The sequence below is a fragment of the Vicugna pacos genome, chromosome 4 (assembly GCF_048564905.1).
Source record: "Vicugna pacos chromosome 4, VicPac4, whole genome shotgun sequence".
Lineage (NCBI taxonomy): Eukaryota > Metazoa > Chordata > Mammalia > Artiodactyla > Camelidae > Vicugna > Vicugna pacos.
The window spans coordinates 74,808,917-74,822,997 of NC_132990.1; the positions used below are offsets into that span (position 1 = coordinate 74,808,917).

The 14,081-nt window shown below is 58.6% G+C and overlaps 1 protein-coding gene across 1 annotated transcript in view; it reads left to right on the top strand.

The window, feature by feature from the left end:
• HMCN2 (hemicentin 2) overlaps positions 1 to 11,958 on the top strand; it is a 134,367-nt gene extending 122,409 nt beyond the window's left edge. Inside the window, exons 86-97 of the mRNA XM_072960292.1 lie at positions 1,490 to 1,639; positions 3,108 to 3,245; positions 3,345 to 3,466; positions 3,835 to 4,072; positions 5,224 to 5,286; positions 5,412 to 5,534; positions 6,226 to 6,360; positions 7,437 to 7,565; positions 7,913 to 8,230; positions 8,983 to 9,102; positions 10,029 to 10,155; positions 11,131 to 11,958. Coding sequence (XP_072816393.1) covers positions 1,490 to 1,639; positions 3,108 to 3,245; positions 3,345 to 3,466; positions 3,835 to 4,072; positions 5,224 to 5,286; positions 5,412 to 5,534; positions 6,226 to 6,360; positions 7,437 to 7,565; positions 7,913 to 8,230; positions 8,983 to 9,102; positions 10,029 to 10,155; positions 11,131 to 11,476 — 2,009 coding nt within the window. The 3' untranslated portion in view covers positions 11,477 to 11,958. The remainder of the gene's footprint in view (positions 1 to 1,489; positions 1,640 to 3,107; positions 3,246 to 3,344; positions 3,467 to 3,834; positions 4,073 to 5,223; positions 5,287 to 5,411; positions 5,535 to 6,225; positions 6,361 to 7,436; positions 7,566 to 7,912; positions 8,231 to 8,982; positions 9,103 to 10,028; positions 10,156 to 11,130) is intronic.
• Positions 11,959 to 14,081: the final 2,123 nt, after the last annotated feature.

Consider the following 14,081-nt stretch of genomic DNA (forward strand, 5'->3'; position numbering starts at 1 on the left):
CCTGCGTGTCAAGAGATAACACTTTTCTCTTTTTTACAAATGAGGTCAAGTGTACAAGCTGTGTTTACAACCTGCCATTTTTACTTCCTGTATCTCAGACAACATCCCATGACAAGACGCCTAGCTCACATCTTCTGTAACGGTTCCATATCATTCCACAGGAGTGTTTTTTAAACTTAATTGCTGTTAGCTTCACTAATGAGCAACAGGTTTTTCTCCCCCAGTTTCCCCTCCAAAAACCACACTGTGGTGCACATCCTTGTGTAGAGGCCCAAATATTTCTATACAATGAGATCCTTCAAGGAATTTTGCTAGGTTAAAGGTGTTCAAAGGCTTTGAGGCCCCCTAACTCTCTCCCTCCTTTCCTGTCAGTTGGGGGAACCTGGCCTAGTGGGGACAGGAGACTGCTGAGTCACCCCATGTCTAGGAAAGCTGACAGTGGCTTGTCGTTCCTGGCCTCCATTTTCCTGTCCCCTCCGAAAGCCACCAGGGCCGGGCGGCTGCCTTCTCACCTACAGCTCCCAGCTCCTCCCTTGTCCCGTTATTGCAAGACCAGAGGAGGGTTCGTGGCCTTCTCTTTTCCCTCCCATGAACCCCTGAGCTGTGTTTATTGATGAGAGACGTCCCAGATGGGCATCAAATCTCATCAGACCCCAGCTACGGGCCGCGGGAAATGGCTGTGCTTCCTGGAATCCGAAATTACCCAGTCCTCCGCTTTATCCATTTAGGATCTTGGCAGTTGAGTGTTTTATGTTATTTTTTCGACAGATCCTGGGCAATTTGTTGTTAATTTCCCCCGAGAGCTGATGAGTGGAGAAATCTGTCTCTTGCCCCCTAGAACGCCATCCGTCCAAACGAGACAGCTGGCTCATTAGCCAGAGGAAGCATCCCCCTGTGCCCGTACCATCCATTTGATTAGCGCTGAGGAGCGTCTGTTTGCAGACTGCCTGGCGGCTGCTAGAAACTCAGCCCACTCCAGCCAGGCCAGCTGCAGGGCAGCTGGAGCCAGGGCCCCTGATGGAATGGGAGGTGTTCAGGTGGCGGCAGTCAGCTCCTGGCTTGGTGCCCTGCCTCTCTTTCCTGGCTCCTCCAGGGTGCCAGCCCCCACTCACTATCTTGGGCTCCTCGCACTTTAGAAGCCAGCAGGTCTTTGGTGCATCTGTGGTCCCACCTCCTTACTTTATAGATAAGCTAACTCAGTGTGGCTTGGGGGCCTGACTTGACAAGGTTTCCAAGAAGGTGATGGCAGAGCCAGAATTAGAAGCTGGCACCCTCCCTGTGTGGGGCTCCTCTTAAATGCCTCTCTTTTCTCTTGGAGCCAGGATCCCCTGAGCACTGAGTTCTTCACCCATGAGCTGTGTGTCATTGGGCAAGTTATTGCCCCTCTCTGAGCCCCAGTTCACTCTTTCATGAAATGGACGACAGTCCCTGCATATACCAACGGCACTGAGGTGGACAGAGTCACTCTTGTTCTCTTCCTTCCTCACAGAGGAGCCACAGGGGGGCCGAGGCAGCATGATTGGGGTGATCAACGGCCAGAAATTTGGCGTGGCTGTCCTCAATACCAGTGCGCAGCAGGAGGCACGTTCTGGGGTCACCACCATCCGCAGCAGCATCAGCCACGTCCCTGCAAGTGTGGGTAAGTGTGGCCCAGAGCATCTCCCGCATCTGGAGACCCTCCTGCTATACCCAGGGGGAGGGGAAGCCTGAGTTCCGAGGCTTCCTGGGGCCTGACTCCCAGGGGAGCAGAGTCTCAGCCGCAGTGGACCGAGATGCAGACCACTTCCTCCCCACCCCACAGCCCCCAACGAAACGGAACAACTGCATTGACAGCCCCAGAGAGTGCGAAATTACCAGGTTTAGGTGACTGCAGCATCAGATGATGACTTTTGAAACCACTGATTGCCATGTGAGGCTTTTCCACTATTAAGGCAAGAGCCTCTAGGGAAGGGAAGGGAAGGGCTCACTAGTAAGGAGTAAGGGGTATGGGCCGGAGGGGCCAGAAAGGGGGAAACATGGAGAATAGCATTAGCTAGAAGGCCCGGAGAACCAAGAAGTGTCCACTTTCAAGCACATTCATAACATAGTATGTCCTAAGCAAATGGAATGTTCTGGAGAGATATTGCAAATGCTGCTGTAATGGACCCTGCCCAGGGGGTCCTGCATCTCCTCAAGGGGATCCAGACTAGGCAGAGGGCAGTGCAGACAGGGGCTTTGTTAAAAGCAGCTCCTCCAAAGCCATCCTTGACCACGACTGTGAACAGTGCGGGGTCAGGGAACTGGGTGGGACAGAGGCACGTGGGGTGGTCCCTCCGGGCTGGCTGTCAGCGGAGAGGGAGTGAAGTGAGACGCTGTCCAGATGTGGCTGCTGCTTCCAGCCGCAGGAGCAGGAGCCGTGAAGCCAGGTGAGCCAGGCTCTGTTGAGTGGGAACAGAGGCACAGGAAGGCTGAGAAGTTTCCGCTCCCAGGCCCAGGGGCCCAGCTGGCTCCTGTGGTCATCAGCCCTCCTGCACCTCTCTCCTGAGCTAGCAGTTTGACTGAGAAGCTGGACCATATCCCTGGCCCCAAGCAAGCGGGGTTTCCCCTGCCCCAGTCCCAGACCCCACCTACTCTGGAGGAGGCCTGGGCATCGTGGGAGGGTCTGAGAATCTGTGGCCACAGGACTTTCGGGCTCTTTTCTCCAAGTCAGTGGTTTAGAGCAAGCCTGCCTCGCCCAGGCTCTTCTGAAGGTACCTGCGAGTAAGAAGACAGTTGATTTTCATCTTGGTCTGGCATATATGTAGTGACCATCTGTGCAATCCCAGGCTCTGTGGTGACCCAGTGGCCCTCCATATTTATTGAATTCAGTTGAATATTAAATGCACTCCTTCGTATAAATATATTTTGTTAATTTTCACAGCTGTTCCCTGAAGTAGATATTTGCTTTCACCTCTTCCCAGGTTCTGATCCAATAACTAGTCCAAGTAATCACAGGGCCAGGCCTAAGTGGGGAGGGAAGGGGCTGAGCACTCCTGGGGGCAATAGGGAGCCACTGAAGGACCTTGAGCAGGAGAGCAGCTACCTCCAGGATCAAGTCCTAACCTGGCTTCCATGCTCGCCCCGTCTAGGGCCACTGATGCGGGTGCTCGTGGTCATCATTGCCCCCATCTACTGGGCTCTGGCTAGAGAGAGTGGAGATGCCCTGAATGGCCACTCCCTGACAGGTGGCAGCTTCCAGCAGGAATCGCATGTGGAGTTTGCCACAGGTGGGCAGTGACCTCCCCCAGGTGGGCCGGGTGGGGCTGAGGTCTGAGCCCAGGGCCTCTCCCCCGTGATGACTCCAGGCTGGGTGGGATGGATTACAGGGGAGAGGCTCATGATGACCCAGGTGGCCCGGGGCCTGGATCCCGACGGCCTCCTACTCCTGGACATGGTGGTCAATGGCATCGTCCCTGAGAGACTGGCTGATGCAGATCTTCACGTGCAGGTAGTGGGGCGAGCCCTGAGGTGTGCAGATGCTGTGGGTGAGCCTCCTCCCACTGTCCATCCCCTAGTAGCGGGGCCCACCTTCTTTCGTGACAACCTAGCAGGGGCTGGGGCATGGCCTGGCTGGACTTAGGGGAGGACTAGCAGCCTGGTGAGAGGATGCTCCGGGCCCCACCTCCGAGAGACAGGTGTTCTTTCATAACTGAGAACGCCAAGGCCTGAGGGTGCCCAGCTGGTCGGAGGAAGAGCTGGAAGGCCCGCCAGGCCTCCACCCCAGCATCCGCAGTGGAGGGCTGAGGGTCCCACACCCCCAGGAAGTTGATATCCCGGGCGTCCTCCTGCCTCTCCTCCCCTCCCCTCCCCCTCCAGGACTTCCAGGAGCGATACGTGCAGATGGGGCCCGGCCAGCTCTTTGTGGGCTCCACGCAGAGCTTCCTGCAAGACGGCCTCCCGACATTCCTGCGCTGCAACCACAGTATCCAGTATGACGTGGCGCGGGGCCCCCAGCCCCAGCTGGTGCAGCGCCTGCGGGCCTCCGATATCAGCTCGGCCTTCGACCCCAAGGCCGAGGCCCTGCGCTTCCAGCTCTCCACAGCCCTGCAGGCTGGTGAGGCCCCCTACACCCTGTCCTGACTCCATCCCCCACTGCCCCAGCCAAAGCCTGCCGGGGGCCCCAGATGCACCTGTCTGAAAGCCGAGGCCACCCCACACCCCCTGCATCCACTGACCAAGGACCAGGGACCTGGGACTGAGACAGCTCATCTCCTTGTCTGCTCACCTCCACACTGTCCTTGCTTCTGTCCATCCATTCACACCCCCAACAAGGGCACAGACTTCGGGCCACTCCTGTCCAAACCTTCCAGGGTGTTTCTTCAGGCCCCAAAGTAAAGGTCCAACCCCCCTAGGCTGACTTTGACTTGGGCAGTACCCCACCCTCTTCTCAAGGGGGCCTGCACCAGAGGCCCCCCCCCAGGGGGCCAGGAGCCACTGTTGGAACCCTCAGAGACCCATATGAGCATGCCATGGGTTATTCTCAACCGACAGATGCTAAAAGATACACCTGTTACCATTATTTGAGATCCCAGCGTATTTTTAATATTAAACTTGGGACAGTGGTAAGAGCACAGCTTTGACATCAGGCAGACCCTTGTTCAGACTCAGCCACACCACTTCCCAGCTGTGGGACTTTGGGGGCAATGCCCTGGCCCTCTCTGAGCCTAAGGGTTCCCATCTATAAAATGGACATGACATGGCCTGCCTTGCAGGGTGTCGGAAGTAGAGACGCCATATCTGAAACCCACACCTGGCACCCAGTGACCACTTTATCAAGGGTACTGTCCTGGTCTCCTTCCCATCCCCAGAAGACAGCCTGCCCCAGCCCTGCCATGTGCGCTGCTCCCAGCAGATGCTCTCAGTTACCCATTCTGTGTGCCCTCCGTGCATAGCCACCGGCCACATCCACTCCTCGAGGCTCTCGGAGCACAATTTTGCACATACAGACATCTTGCTTTGTCCTTTTCTTTGACAATTTCCCTGCGTCTGCCAGCCTGGAGTCTGGCCAGCTCCCTGTGAGCCCCTCAGTGCAATTGGCCACAACCCACAGCCAATGCCCCTGACAGGCCTGGGCTGCGCATGGGATCCATGAGTCGCTGGGCACTCATGAGAGGGAGGGAGCTGTGAACGTGGGCTCTCTACCCCTGGGGACCCTCGGGCACTGGCGCCCTTGTGTCCTTAGGGCCTGTCCCCTTTGCCTTGCAGAAGAGAATGAAGTCGGCTGCCCTGAGGGCTTTGAGCTGGACACCCAGGGAGAGTTCTGTGTGGGTGAGCGCCCTCTCCCCACCCCGGCACGGACAAGGGAGACCTCTCCCTGGGATGGACGAGCCGTCCTGGCCAGCGGGCAGGAGGGCCTGTGCGTGCGGACCACCAGACCTCTCCCCACCCCCCAGACAGGGACGAGTGCTCGGGTGGCCCCAGCCCCTGCTCCCACTCCTGCCACAACGCGCCCGGCCACTTCTCCTGCTCCTGCCCAGCTGGCTTCGCCCTGGCCAGGGACAACAGGAACTGCAGAGGTGAGTGGGCCCCCGTGGGGAGGCTCTCCTTGGACCTGGCCCAGGTGTGTGCCCGGAGATTCTGGGGCCAGGACCCTGGCCAGGGGCACATACCTCAGGGGACGTGCCTGAGGGCACTGGATGCCAGCCTAGGGGTTCCAATGTCCTGTTCCCACTGGGGACGTTCTGTGTTGAGGGCCCACAGAAAGGAGAAGCTCAAGTACTAGGAGGCGGGTGGTGATGGGGATCCCCAAAGACATACATGTGGCCACCCTGTGCTCACGGCATTCATACCTGCTGGGCTTGGACACGGCCTCAGAAGCTTTCCTAGCCCTCAGTGGTCATTTCCGGTCGACCTGGGTTGGAAGTGAGCTGGTGCCCATCTGCCCTGCTTGCTCTACTTGCCCCCTTAGCAAAGTTACTGGATGACAGATCTGACCCTGGGACGCTGTCCTGACACTGTTCCCCATCTGTGTCCCTCCATCCCACCAGCGGGGCCTGGAGCTGCCAAGTCTCTTTGGGCTCCTTCAGATGCCACAGGCCATGGCCCCCTGGTCCCTCATTGGTGGGCTCAGAGTTTCTGGGGGTGCTGAGGTGATGGACAGAGCTAGCAGGAGGGCGGGGACCTTCATGCCAGGGGCTTCTGGGCCTGTGTGGGTAGGCTGGGCCCGGGATAAGTGTCCATGCAGCCCCCGCCCCTGTCTGCCCCTAGATGTGGACGAGTGTGCATGGGACGCCGACCTCTGCTTGGAGGGACAGCGCTGCGTGAACCTGCTTGGGTCCTATCGCTGCCTCCCCGATTGTGGGCCTGGCTTCCGGGAGGCCGCTGATGGAGCGGGTTGTGAAGGTGACGGGGCAGGGTGTGGAGCTGTCCATCCTCCGGGGACCCAGCGGTTGCCAGGGTTCAGCATAGGGGGTGCTGTGTGTCATTGGGATTCTGGGCCATTGGGGAAACTGGGACTCTCTCTGCAGAAGGGGCCCAGCAAGGCCGGGTAGACAGCCCAAGCTGGGCTCAGGAGGTCTGAGTCCTGACCCAGCCTTGCTGCTGGCAACTTGCGTACCTTTGGCAAGTGTCTTTTCCTTTCTGGGCCAAGGTGTCTTATCTGTCCTATGAAGGGGACCAGGTCAGGGATGGCAAACATATGGTCTATCTTCTGCCACTTCCCCCGTGCCCCTCATGGTCCAGCCTAGAGACAGCCTCTGAATCCTTCTCACCACAGCTTCTCCAGCTCCAGTGGCTACTGTGAATCAGTTGCAGTTGGCCTTTGAGACAAAACCTATGTGCCACCTCTGGGTGGGTGACTTCTAGGGTCCTTCCTGCTCTAGCATTCTAGGGTTTCATGACTGTGGGTCCTCCGGGTTCCTCCAAGAAAGGCCATCAGTGGAGAGGGAGAGCACCGTGAACTTGGTCTCGTTTCAGGGGCTTCAGGCCCTCAGGGCACCCTGACGCTTTGAAGGGCTCCTCTGCCTCCTGCTTTCCTTCCACCCTCCCTTCCTTCTTTCTCACCACTTTCTGAGCTCTTGCTACATACAGAGTCCTCAGCCCTTTATGTGCATGATCCAGTGTTCTCCCCACGACTTCATGAAGGAGTCCTGTCTTGACCCCTTTTTACACGTGAGGAAACTGAGGCTCGGAGAGGGAGAGTTACTGGCTCAAAGATCAAGACACATGGTTGAGCTAAGTCCAAACCTGGGACTCTGCCTCCAAAGCTCACCTTTTAAGCCTCTTCCTTCTTTTGGACCCAGAACCTTCTTCCCGTCCACAGCTGGTATAATTAGGAGGGATGGTTCCAAACATCCACCTGGGGGCACTGAAGGTGGTGAAGGGGACAGGGATGAAGCTGAGATGCAGAGAGGCATGGGATGTCTTTGGGGGAGGGGCTTTGGCCTCAGCACGCCCCTCTCACACCCCTGCCTTCCCAGATGTGGATGAGTGTCTGGAGCTGACGGATGAGTGTCACTACAACCAGATCTGTGAGAACACGCCAGGCGGGCACCACTGCAGCTGCCCCAGGGGGTACCGGACCCAGGGCCCCGGCCTGCCCTGCCTAGGTATGGGGAGAGCCACCCACTCTTTGGGACCCTGGGCAGCACCCCAGCTCCCTGGTAGGGAGTGGCTGTGACGGGGTGACGCTGAGTTCTGTGAATAGAACGACAGGCAGTACTGGCTGTGCGCCCACCGTGGGGTCTGGGGCTCAGAGCTCTCTTTGAGCAGGAGAGGCTGGAGTGGGAGGCAAGGCAGGGGCTGGCCCAGAGGAGGGAAGGCTTGGAGGCAGGCCTGTGTGCAGCGGGTGAGGCAGCCAGACTCTGGGGCAGGCCAGGGAGCAAGAGAGGCGGCTGGGCCCAGGTGGGACGGCTGCAGCAAGCCCTGAGCCACCTTGGCACCTGCAACTTTCCAGACATCAACGAGTGCCTGCAGGTGCCCAGGACCTGTGCCCACCAGTGCCACAACCTCCAGGGTGGCTACCGCTGCCTGTGCCCGCCAGGCCAGACCCTCCTCCGAGACGGCAGGACTTGCACCCCGCTGGAGAGGAGTGCACAAAACGTAACCACCGTCAGCCACCAGGGCTCCTTGGTGCCCTGGCTGCGTCCCCGCGTCCCCGTCCTCAGCGGCTCCTACCACGCCTGGGTCTCCCTCCGACCAGGCCCCAGAGCCCTGAGCGCAGGCCAGGCCTGGTGCCCTCCTGGCTTCATCCGGCAGAACGGCGCCTGCACGGGTAAGATGGAGCCCCAGCCAAGCCGCTGGGGACACGCCCCGCTGTGCTGTCTCAGGCTCTAGTCTGGGCGTGCGGGCACCACGCCCATGGTCAGAAACCCAGGGTTCACGGGCAGGCGGGGTAGGCAGTGCAGGCAGACATTGCTTCCTCGCTACACGGTGTCTTGGAGTCCTGGCTATGCTCGTGGGCAAGGGGCTTCCAAAGTGGATGGAGTGTTTTCCAAACCGTTTGACTTTAGGACACCTCACCCACAGGGAGGGCAAATGTTCCCAGGAACCCACACTCCCCTTGGTGCACAGAGATAAAGCTGTCAGGGAGGGAAGGAGAATGTTCCAGGTTGACATGAGACTGTGAACAGGGACTAGCGGGTAATATGGGGGTGGGGGTCCAGGAGAGCCCCAAGACCCAGCGGAGACTGGCGCTGGGCTGCAGAGAGGAAGGAGGGTGATGGATAGTCTGGAGGGCAAGATGTGCTCCAGCATCGCCGCCTGGGCAGAGGAGTCTGTCCTCGGAGCGCTACCTCCCCCCCAGGTCCCCCCATCCTGTGCCTTGGTGACCATCAAGCCCAGGGTCTCTCCTAAGCTCCCAGTTTGGGGTTGGGTGGGGCAGGGTAGGGAGAAGGCCCGGCTGCCTAAGTTGGGGTCTTCCCTGGTTTGCCTCGCCTCGTGCCCAGCAAGCAGGCGTGTGGCCACTCGAACATCTGTGACTCAGTGTTTCTCTGTCCCCTACCCCCACCCTGTGCCCCGGGCCAGACCTGGACGAATGCCAGGTGAGGAACCTGTGCCAGCACGCCTGCCGAAACACTGAGGGCAGCTACCAGTGCCTCTGTCCCGCCGGCTACCGCCTCCTCCCCAGCGGGAAGAACTGCCAGGGTGAGCGTGGGGAGGGGAAGGGGCTCTCTTAGATGCCGCCACCAGGCAAGACTTGGTGGGAAGGGGCGCCTCTCACCCAGTCTGCTTTCTCCAGCCCCTTTTCAACCATCTCCTGTGAGGGAGAGGCAAGGAGACAGGCTCAGAGGGGTTAAGTGACCCCCCGCCAGCTGGCCAGAGACAGGCTGGTACCACACTGCAGGCAAGAGCTAAGAGATTGCGTAGGCAGTCTCTGAAAGCAGCCCTGGGGGTTGACTGCAGTCCTGCTGTGTGTCGCTGAGCAACCCACTTCACCTCTCTGTGCCTCAGCTCCCTGGTGAGATGAGGTGAACAGTCCTCCCCTAAATGTTCGGATGAGACATGTGGAGGGTGGGCACAGAGCCCGTGCTCGCAGAAGGCAGCCGCTGCTGGTTAAGCAGTGAAGTCCTCTAACTCCCAAAGCAGCTCCCTTTCCCCAGCTTACCCTGGGGCCGGGCTGGTCCTTCTGCTTCCCCCTCTCCAGCTCCCCTGTAAAGCAGGGATCGTGCCTGCCTTGCCTGTCTCCACCCCTCACCCTCTGTCACGGGGGTCAGTGAATGTCTTCTGAGAGGGTGAGGCTTCCACAGGGGCAGAGAAGGATCTTGGGAAATGGTCCCTCTGGGTCTAAAGTCAGCCCTCATCGCCCCCAGGCTGTCCACCCCAGCTCCAGGCTCAGGAGGTCCCCAGAGTGCCCACCTGGGGAGATGGGGAGGTGCTAGGGGCCTGCCAGCCAGGCTGTCATGAGTCAGGCTGGCTCAGGAGACGGGCAGGGGCTGCCCACTTCGCTGGCCTCTGAAGCCATTTCTCTCCCACTTAACCCTCCCCCAATGCTTTCTCGAGCTCCTGCCTTGGGCCCTTCTCCTTTGTGCCATCTTTTCCTCCCCCGTCCCTTCACCACCCTCCCCACCTAGACATCAATGAGTGTGAGGAGGATGGCATCGAGTGCGAACCCGGCCAGATGTGCTTCAACACCCGCGGCAGCTACCAGTGTGTGGACACGCCATGTCCTGCCACCTACCGGCGGGGCTCCAGCCCTGGGTAAGGGCTGAGTTGGCTGGGAGGTGAATGGGGTGCCTGTCTGCCTGCACTCTGGCTCCTGTACAGCCGGACTTCTTCTCCAGGAAGGCCCTGTCTTGGGTCGAGGCCTTCCTAGGGCCAGTGGGTCAACCCTGCCAGAACTCCTGGACGCAGAACGTGCCCTCAGGAAAAGCACCTTCCTGCAGCCACTAGGGTGCAAGCTTGCCTGGACACTGTCATTTCCTGCACAGTGACACTTCAGTCAAGCATGGGGCACAGGGGGCTGAGACAGGCCAGAACTGGGAGAGAATGGGAGAGAGGGGTGCTGGGAGCTGTATACACAGGGACACGTGGGAACACGTAAATACATTCATAAAACTCTGGATACAGGTACACACACACACAGGCACATAAACCTCACCCAGAATCCCACACAAAACCCCAGAACTCAAACACGCAGCCACACAAACACAAAGCACACGTCCTCCACATCACCATGGCTACAGACACTCATAAAAGTGCAGAGACACGGGGCCCTTGGCTGACACCAGCTGCCGCTGTTACGGAAAGTACCCTGGGGTGGTGTCTTGTGCAGGACTCTACAAATCAGGAAGCCTAGCTGAGGTGGGGCGTGAGAGAGAGTGGGTGCCCTCAGCAAGGCAGAGCAAGTGTCTTTGAGTTCCCCGCCTGCCCTTCCCCACGGCAAATCCAGAGCGTGACTCAGCTCTGGGGCTCCAGGGACCTGGAGCTGTAAGTTTCATCACCGCTAGGGTATCTCCTCGGATGAGAAAGGTCACATCCCTGGCTTCTTCGGGCCTCAGTTTGCTGCTCTCTAAAATGGGCTAACAGTGGCGCTTTAGAGAGGCATTTGGGGCGCGGGGGTGGAGGGAAGGTTGGCGCCTGGGAGAACTGCGGGGCTTGGGATGAGGTCTGATTTAAGCGGCCGGGCCACGCTCAGAGGGCAACCCGGGGTCGGTGGCTCTGTCCCGCCCGCAGGACGTGCTTCCGGCGCTGCTCGCAGGACTGCAGCGCGGGCGGCCCCTCCACGCTGCAGTACAAGCTGCTGCCGCTGCCCCTGGGCGTGCGCGCCCTCCACGACGTGGCCCGCCTCGCCGCCTTCTCCGAGGCCGGCGTCCCCGCCAACCGCACGGAGCTCAGCGTGCTCGAGCCCGACCCGCGCAGCCCCTTCGCGCTGCGGCGGCTGCGGGCGGGCCACGGCGCCGTCTACACCCGCCGCGCGCTCACCCGCGCCGGCCTCTACCGGCTCACCGTGCGCGCCGCGGCGCCGCGCCACCAAAGCGTCTTCGTCCTGCTCATCGCCGTGTCCCCCTACCCCTACTGAGGGCCGCGGCCATCGGCAGCAGCCTGGGGGCCAGCGACCTCCGGGGGGGAGGGGGAGGAGGCGGCCCCTCCCCGCCGCCTGGGTGGCCCTTGCCCACGCCACCTGCTGTGGCGAGCGACGTCACCTTCTCCAGTCCCTCTGCGTCAACGAGACCTTCAGCAAACACGACCCTGTGCGCAGCCTTGACCCCAGGACAGCGAGAATCCGAGCTCCTCCTACTTCCCCACCCCCCGTGGCGGTGGAGCCCCGCAGGCAGGTGGCAAAGACGGCAGGCTGGGCTGGGGTGAAGCTTGACCCGCTTCTCCAGGCTTGCCCCAAGCCCCAGGGGAACCTGGGCCGGGACATAGCGCACCAAAACATCCGATGGGAGGGGCAGACCCTACCCCAGGAGGCTGGCAGCAGCTGTCACCTACCCCCACCTGGCACTGTCATCCTGAACGTGGTGTGCATATGTATACTATAAAAACGTTTGTTTTTACCCAGTTCGATTTCTTCATCCAGTTATTTCGCTTTGGTAAGAAGAGGCTTTGGCTGGGAGGGAGACCACCACTCTTCTGGTCCAGCAGCACTGGAGCAGGAGTCCAGGAGCCCAGGCTCCTTAGGAGTAGGGGGGTTCAGGCACATTTCTGGGCTGTTTCCTCACCCCAAAACATGAAAATATGTTGTGCCCCCGACCCCCCACCCCAGTCGCAGGGCTGTGGGGAGAATTAAATGAGCACAAAATGTATTACACAGACAGCAGCTCCACCTGGTAGCAAAAAGTAATTCTTAATTAAGAATAATTCCTAATTATATTTAATGAATTAATTGAATTCAATCATAGTCATCCACTAAAGATTCATGAGGTCCTCCTTATGCGCCAGGCAGTGAACATAAAACCCCTGTGCTCGTGACCTTACATTCTCTCAGCCAAGGGTTTGTAAACAGCAAGGAAATGAAGAGTAAAACGTGTACGTGTCAGTAAGGGTGCTGGGGAGAAAGCCGAAGTTGGGAAGGTGGGTGTGGGGGGTTAGGGGACAGTTTTTAATAGGCCATCAGGGTGAGCCTTGCTGAGAAGGTGACATTGGAGCAGAGACCTGAGGAAGGTGAGGGGGGAAGCTGTGCAGACGGCTGGGGGAAGGATGTTCTGGCACAGGGAACAGCAACTACCAGGGCCCTCAGACAGGAGGGTGCTGGGAGAGGGGAGCTCTGGCAAGGAGGTTGGGGGGAGGCTGGAGATGGGGGTCTGTGGGGGGAAGAGGGAATGATTAGAAAGGTAAGAGGGTTGGAGCAGATCCTGTGGGGCCTTTTGGCCACTGTAGGGGCCTTGGCTTTGATGGGGTGAGCTGGGGAGGGACACAATTAGAACACCTGCGTATGGACTGACCTGTCTCCAGTGTGCTGGGACAGGAGTCGTCAGAAGCCCAGCACCGTTTCTCCTCCCACCCCTCCTGTCTCTGCCCTCCTCCTGGGCTGGCTGCAGCCCCTGCCTCAGTGACCACTCTGTGGTCAGCTGCCCCCAAACACAGCCTCTGGCAGAAAGAGGCTATCTCTTGCACGTGATTTTGAAGAGAAGGAATCCTTCCTCTCTGCTCCCCTTGGTCAGTGTGACACTGTCACCTCCCCCTCAGCATTTTTGTTCTCTCATCTGGCCAACAAGGAAAACAGTTATTTCCCACTAAGGGACAAATGACAATCGGACTTTATCAAGAGAGCCTTCCAGCAATGCTGGGGTAAACAGAGAAGGAATCCCTGTGTGCATTGTACGGATGGAGAAAATGAGGCTCAGGGGAACATGGCGCAGTCACTTGCCTGGTAGGTGACTGGTTAATGGTTAGACTGGGACTCCTGACTCTCACCAACAGCCCCAACTGAATCTTCCCCGGGGCACTCCCACTTTTAAAGCTGGTTTCTTTTAATCCAGGGGTCTGCAGATGTCTTCCACAAAGGACCAGATAGTGAATGTGTTTGGCTTCGGGGAACATACAAAACTACTTTCCTCACCATTGCAGTACAAAAGCAGCCGGAGTCAACACACACACACAAGAAGGAGGAGCGTGGCCGGGTTCCAACAGCACTTATTTATGGACACTGACATATGAGTTCATATAATTGTCATAAGTCGTGGAATAGTCTTCTTTTGATTTTTTTCCCCACCATTTACAAATGCAAAAACCATTGTTAGCTTGCAGACTTCACAAAAACAGATAGGGACCACAGTTTGCCAACCCCTGGTTTAAAGCACAGAAGTCACCAATGGGGGAATTTCAGGCTGAGTGGAGGAGAAGTTCCAGGGAGGAGAGATGAAGGGAGGGAAGGGCCACACAGTCCCCCCTCATACCCAATTTGTCCAGGGCCCACCTGTCCAAGACTTTCCTTGGACTGAACAACCCTCTGTGTGTAGCCCTGGGGGCCGTCGGTCACAACTTGAGCCCTGCCCTTTGCTGGACTGTTACTTTTTTATGGAGCCAGGGACTCTGCAGTTCATGAAAGAGTCAGTGCTGGGGCGGGGGCATTGAGAGGGGCGGCCTGCTGTTCTCTCCAGCCTTGTTCGTCAAACTACCATTTGTTGACTGTTCAATGCCTGATAGGCCTGAGTTTATTTAATCCTCCCAGGAACTCCAGA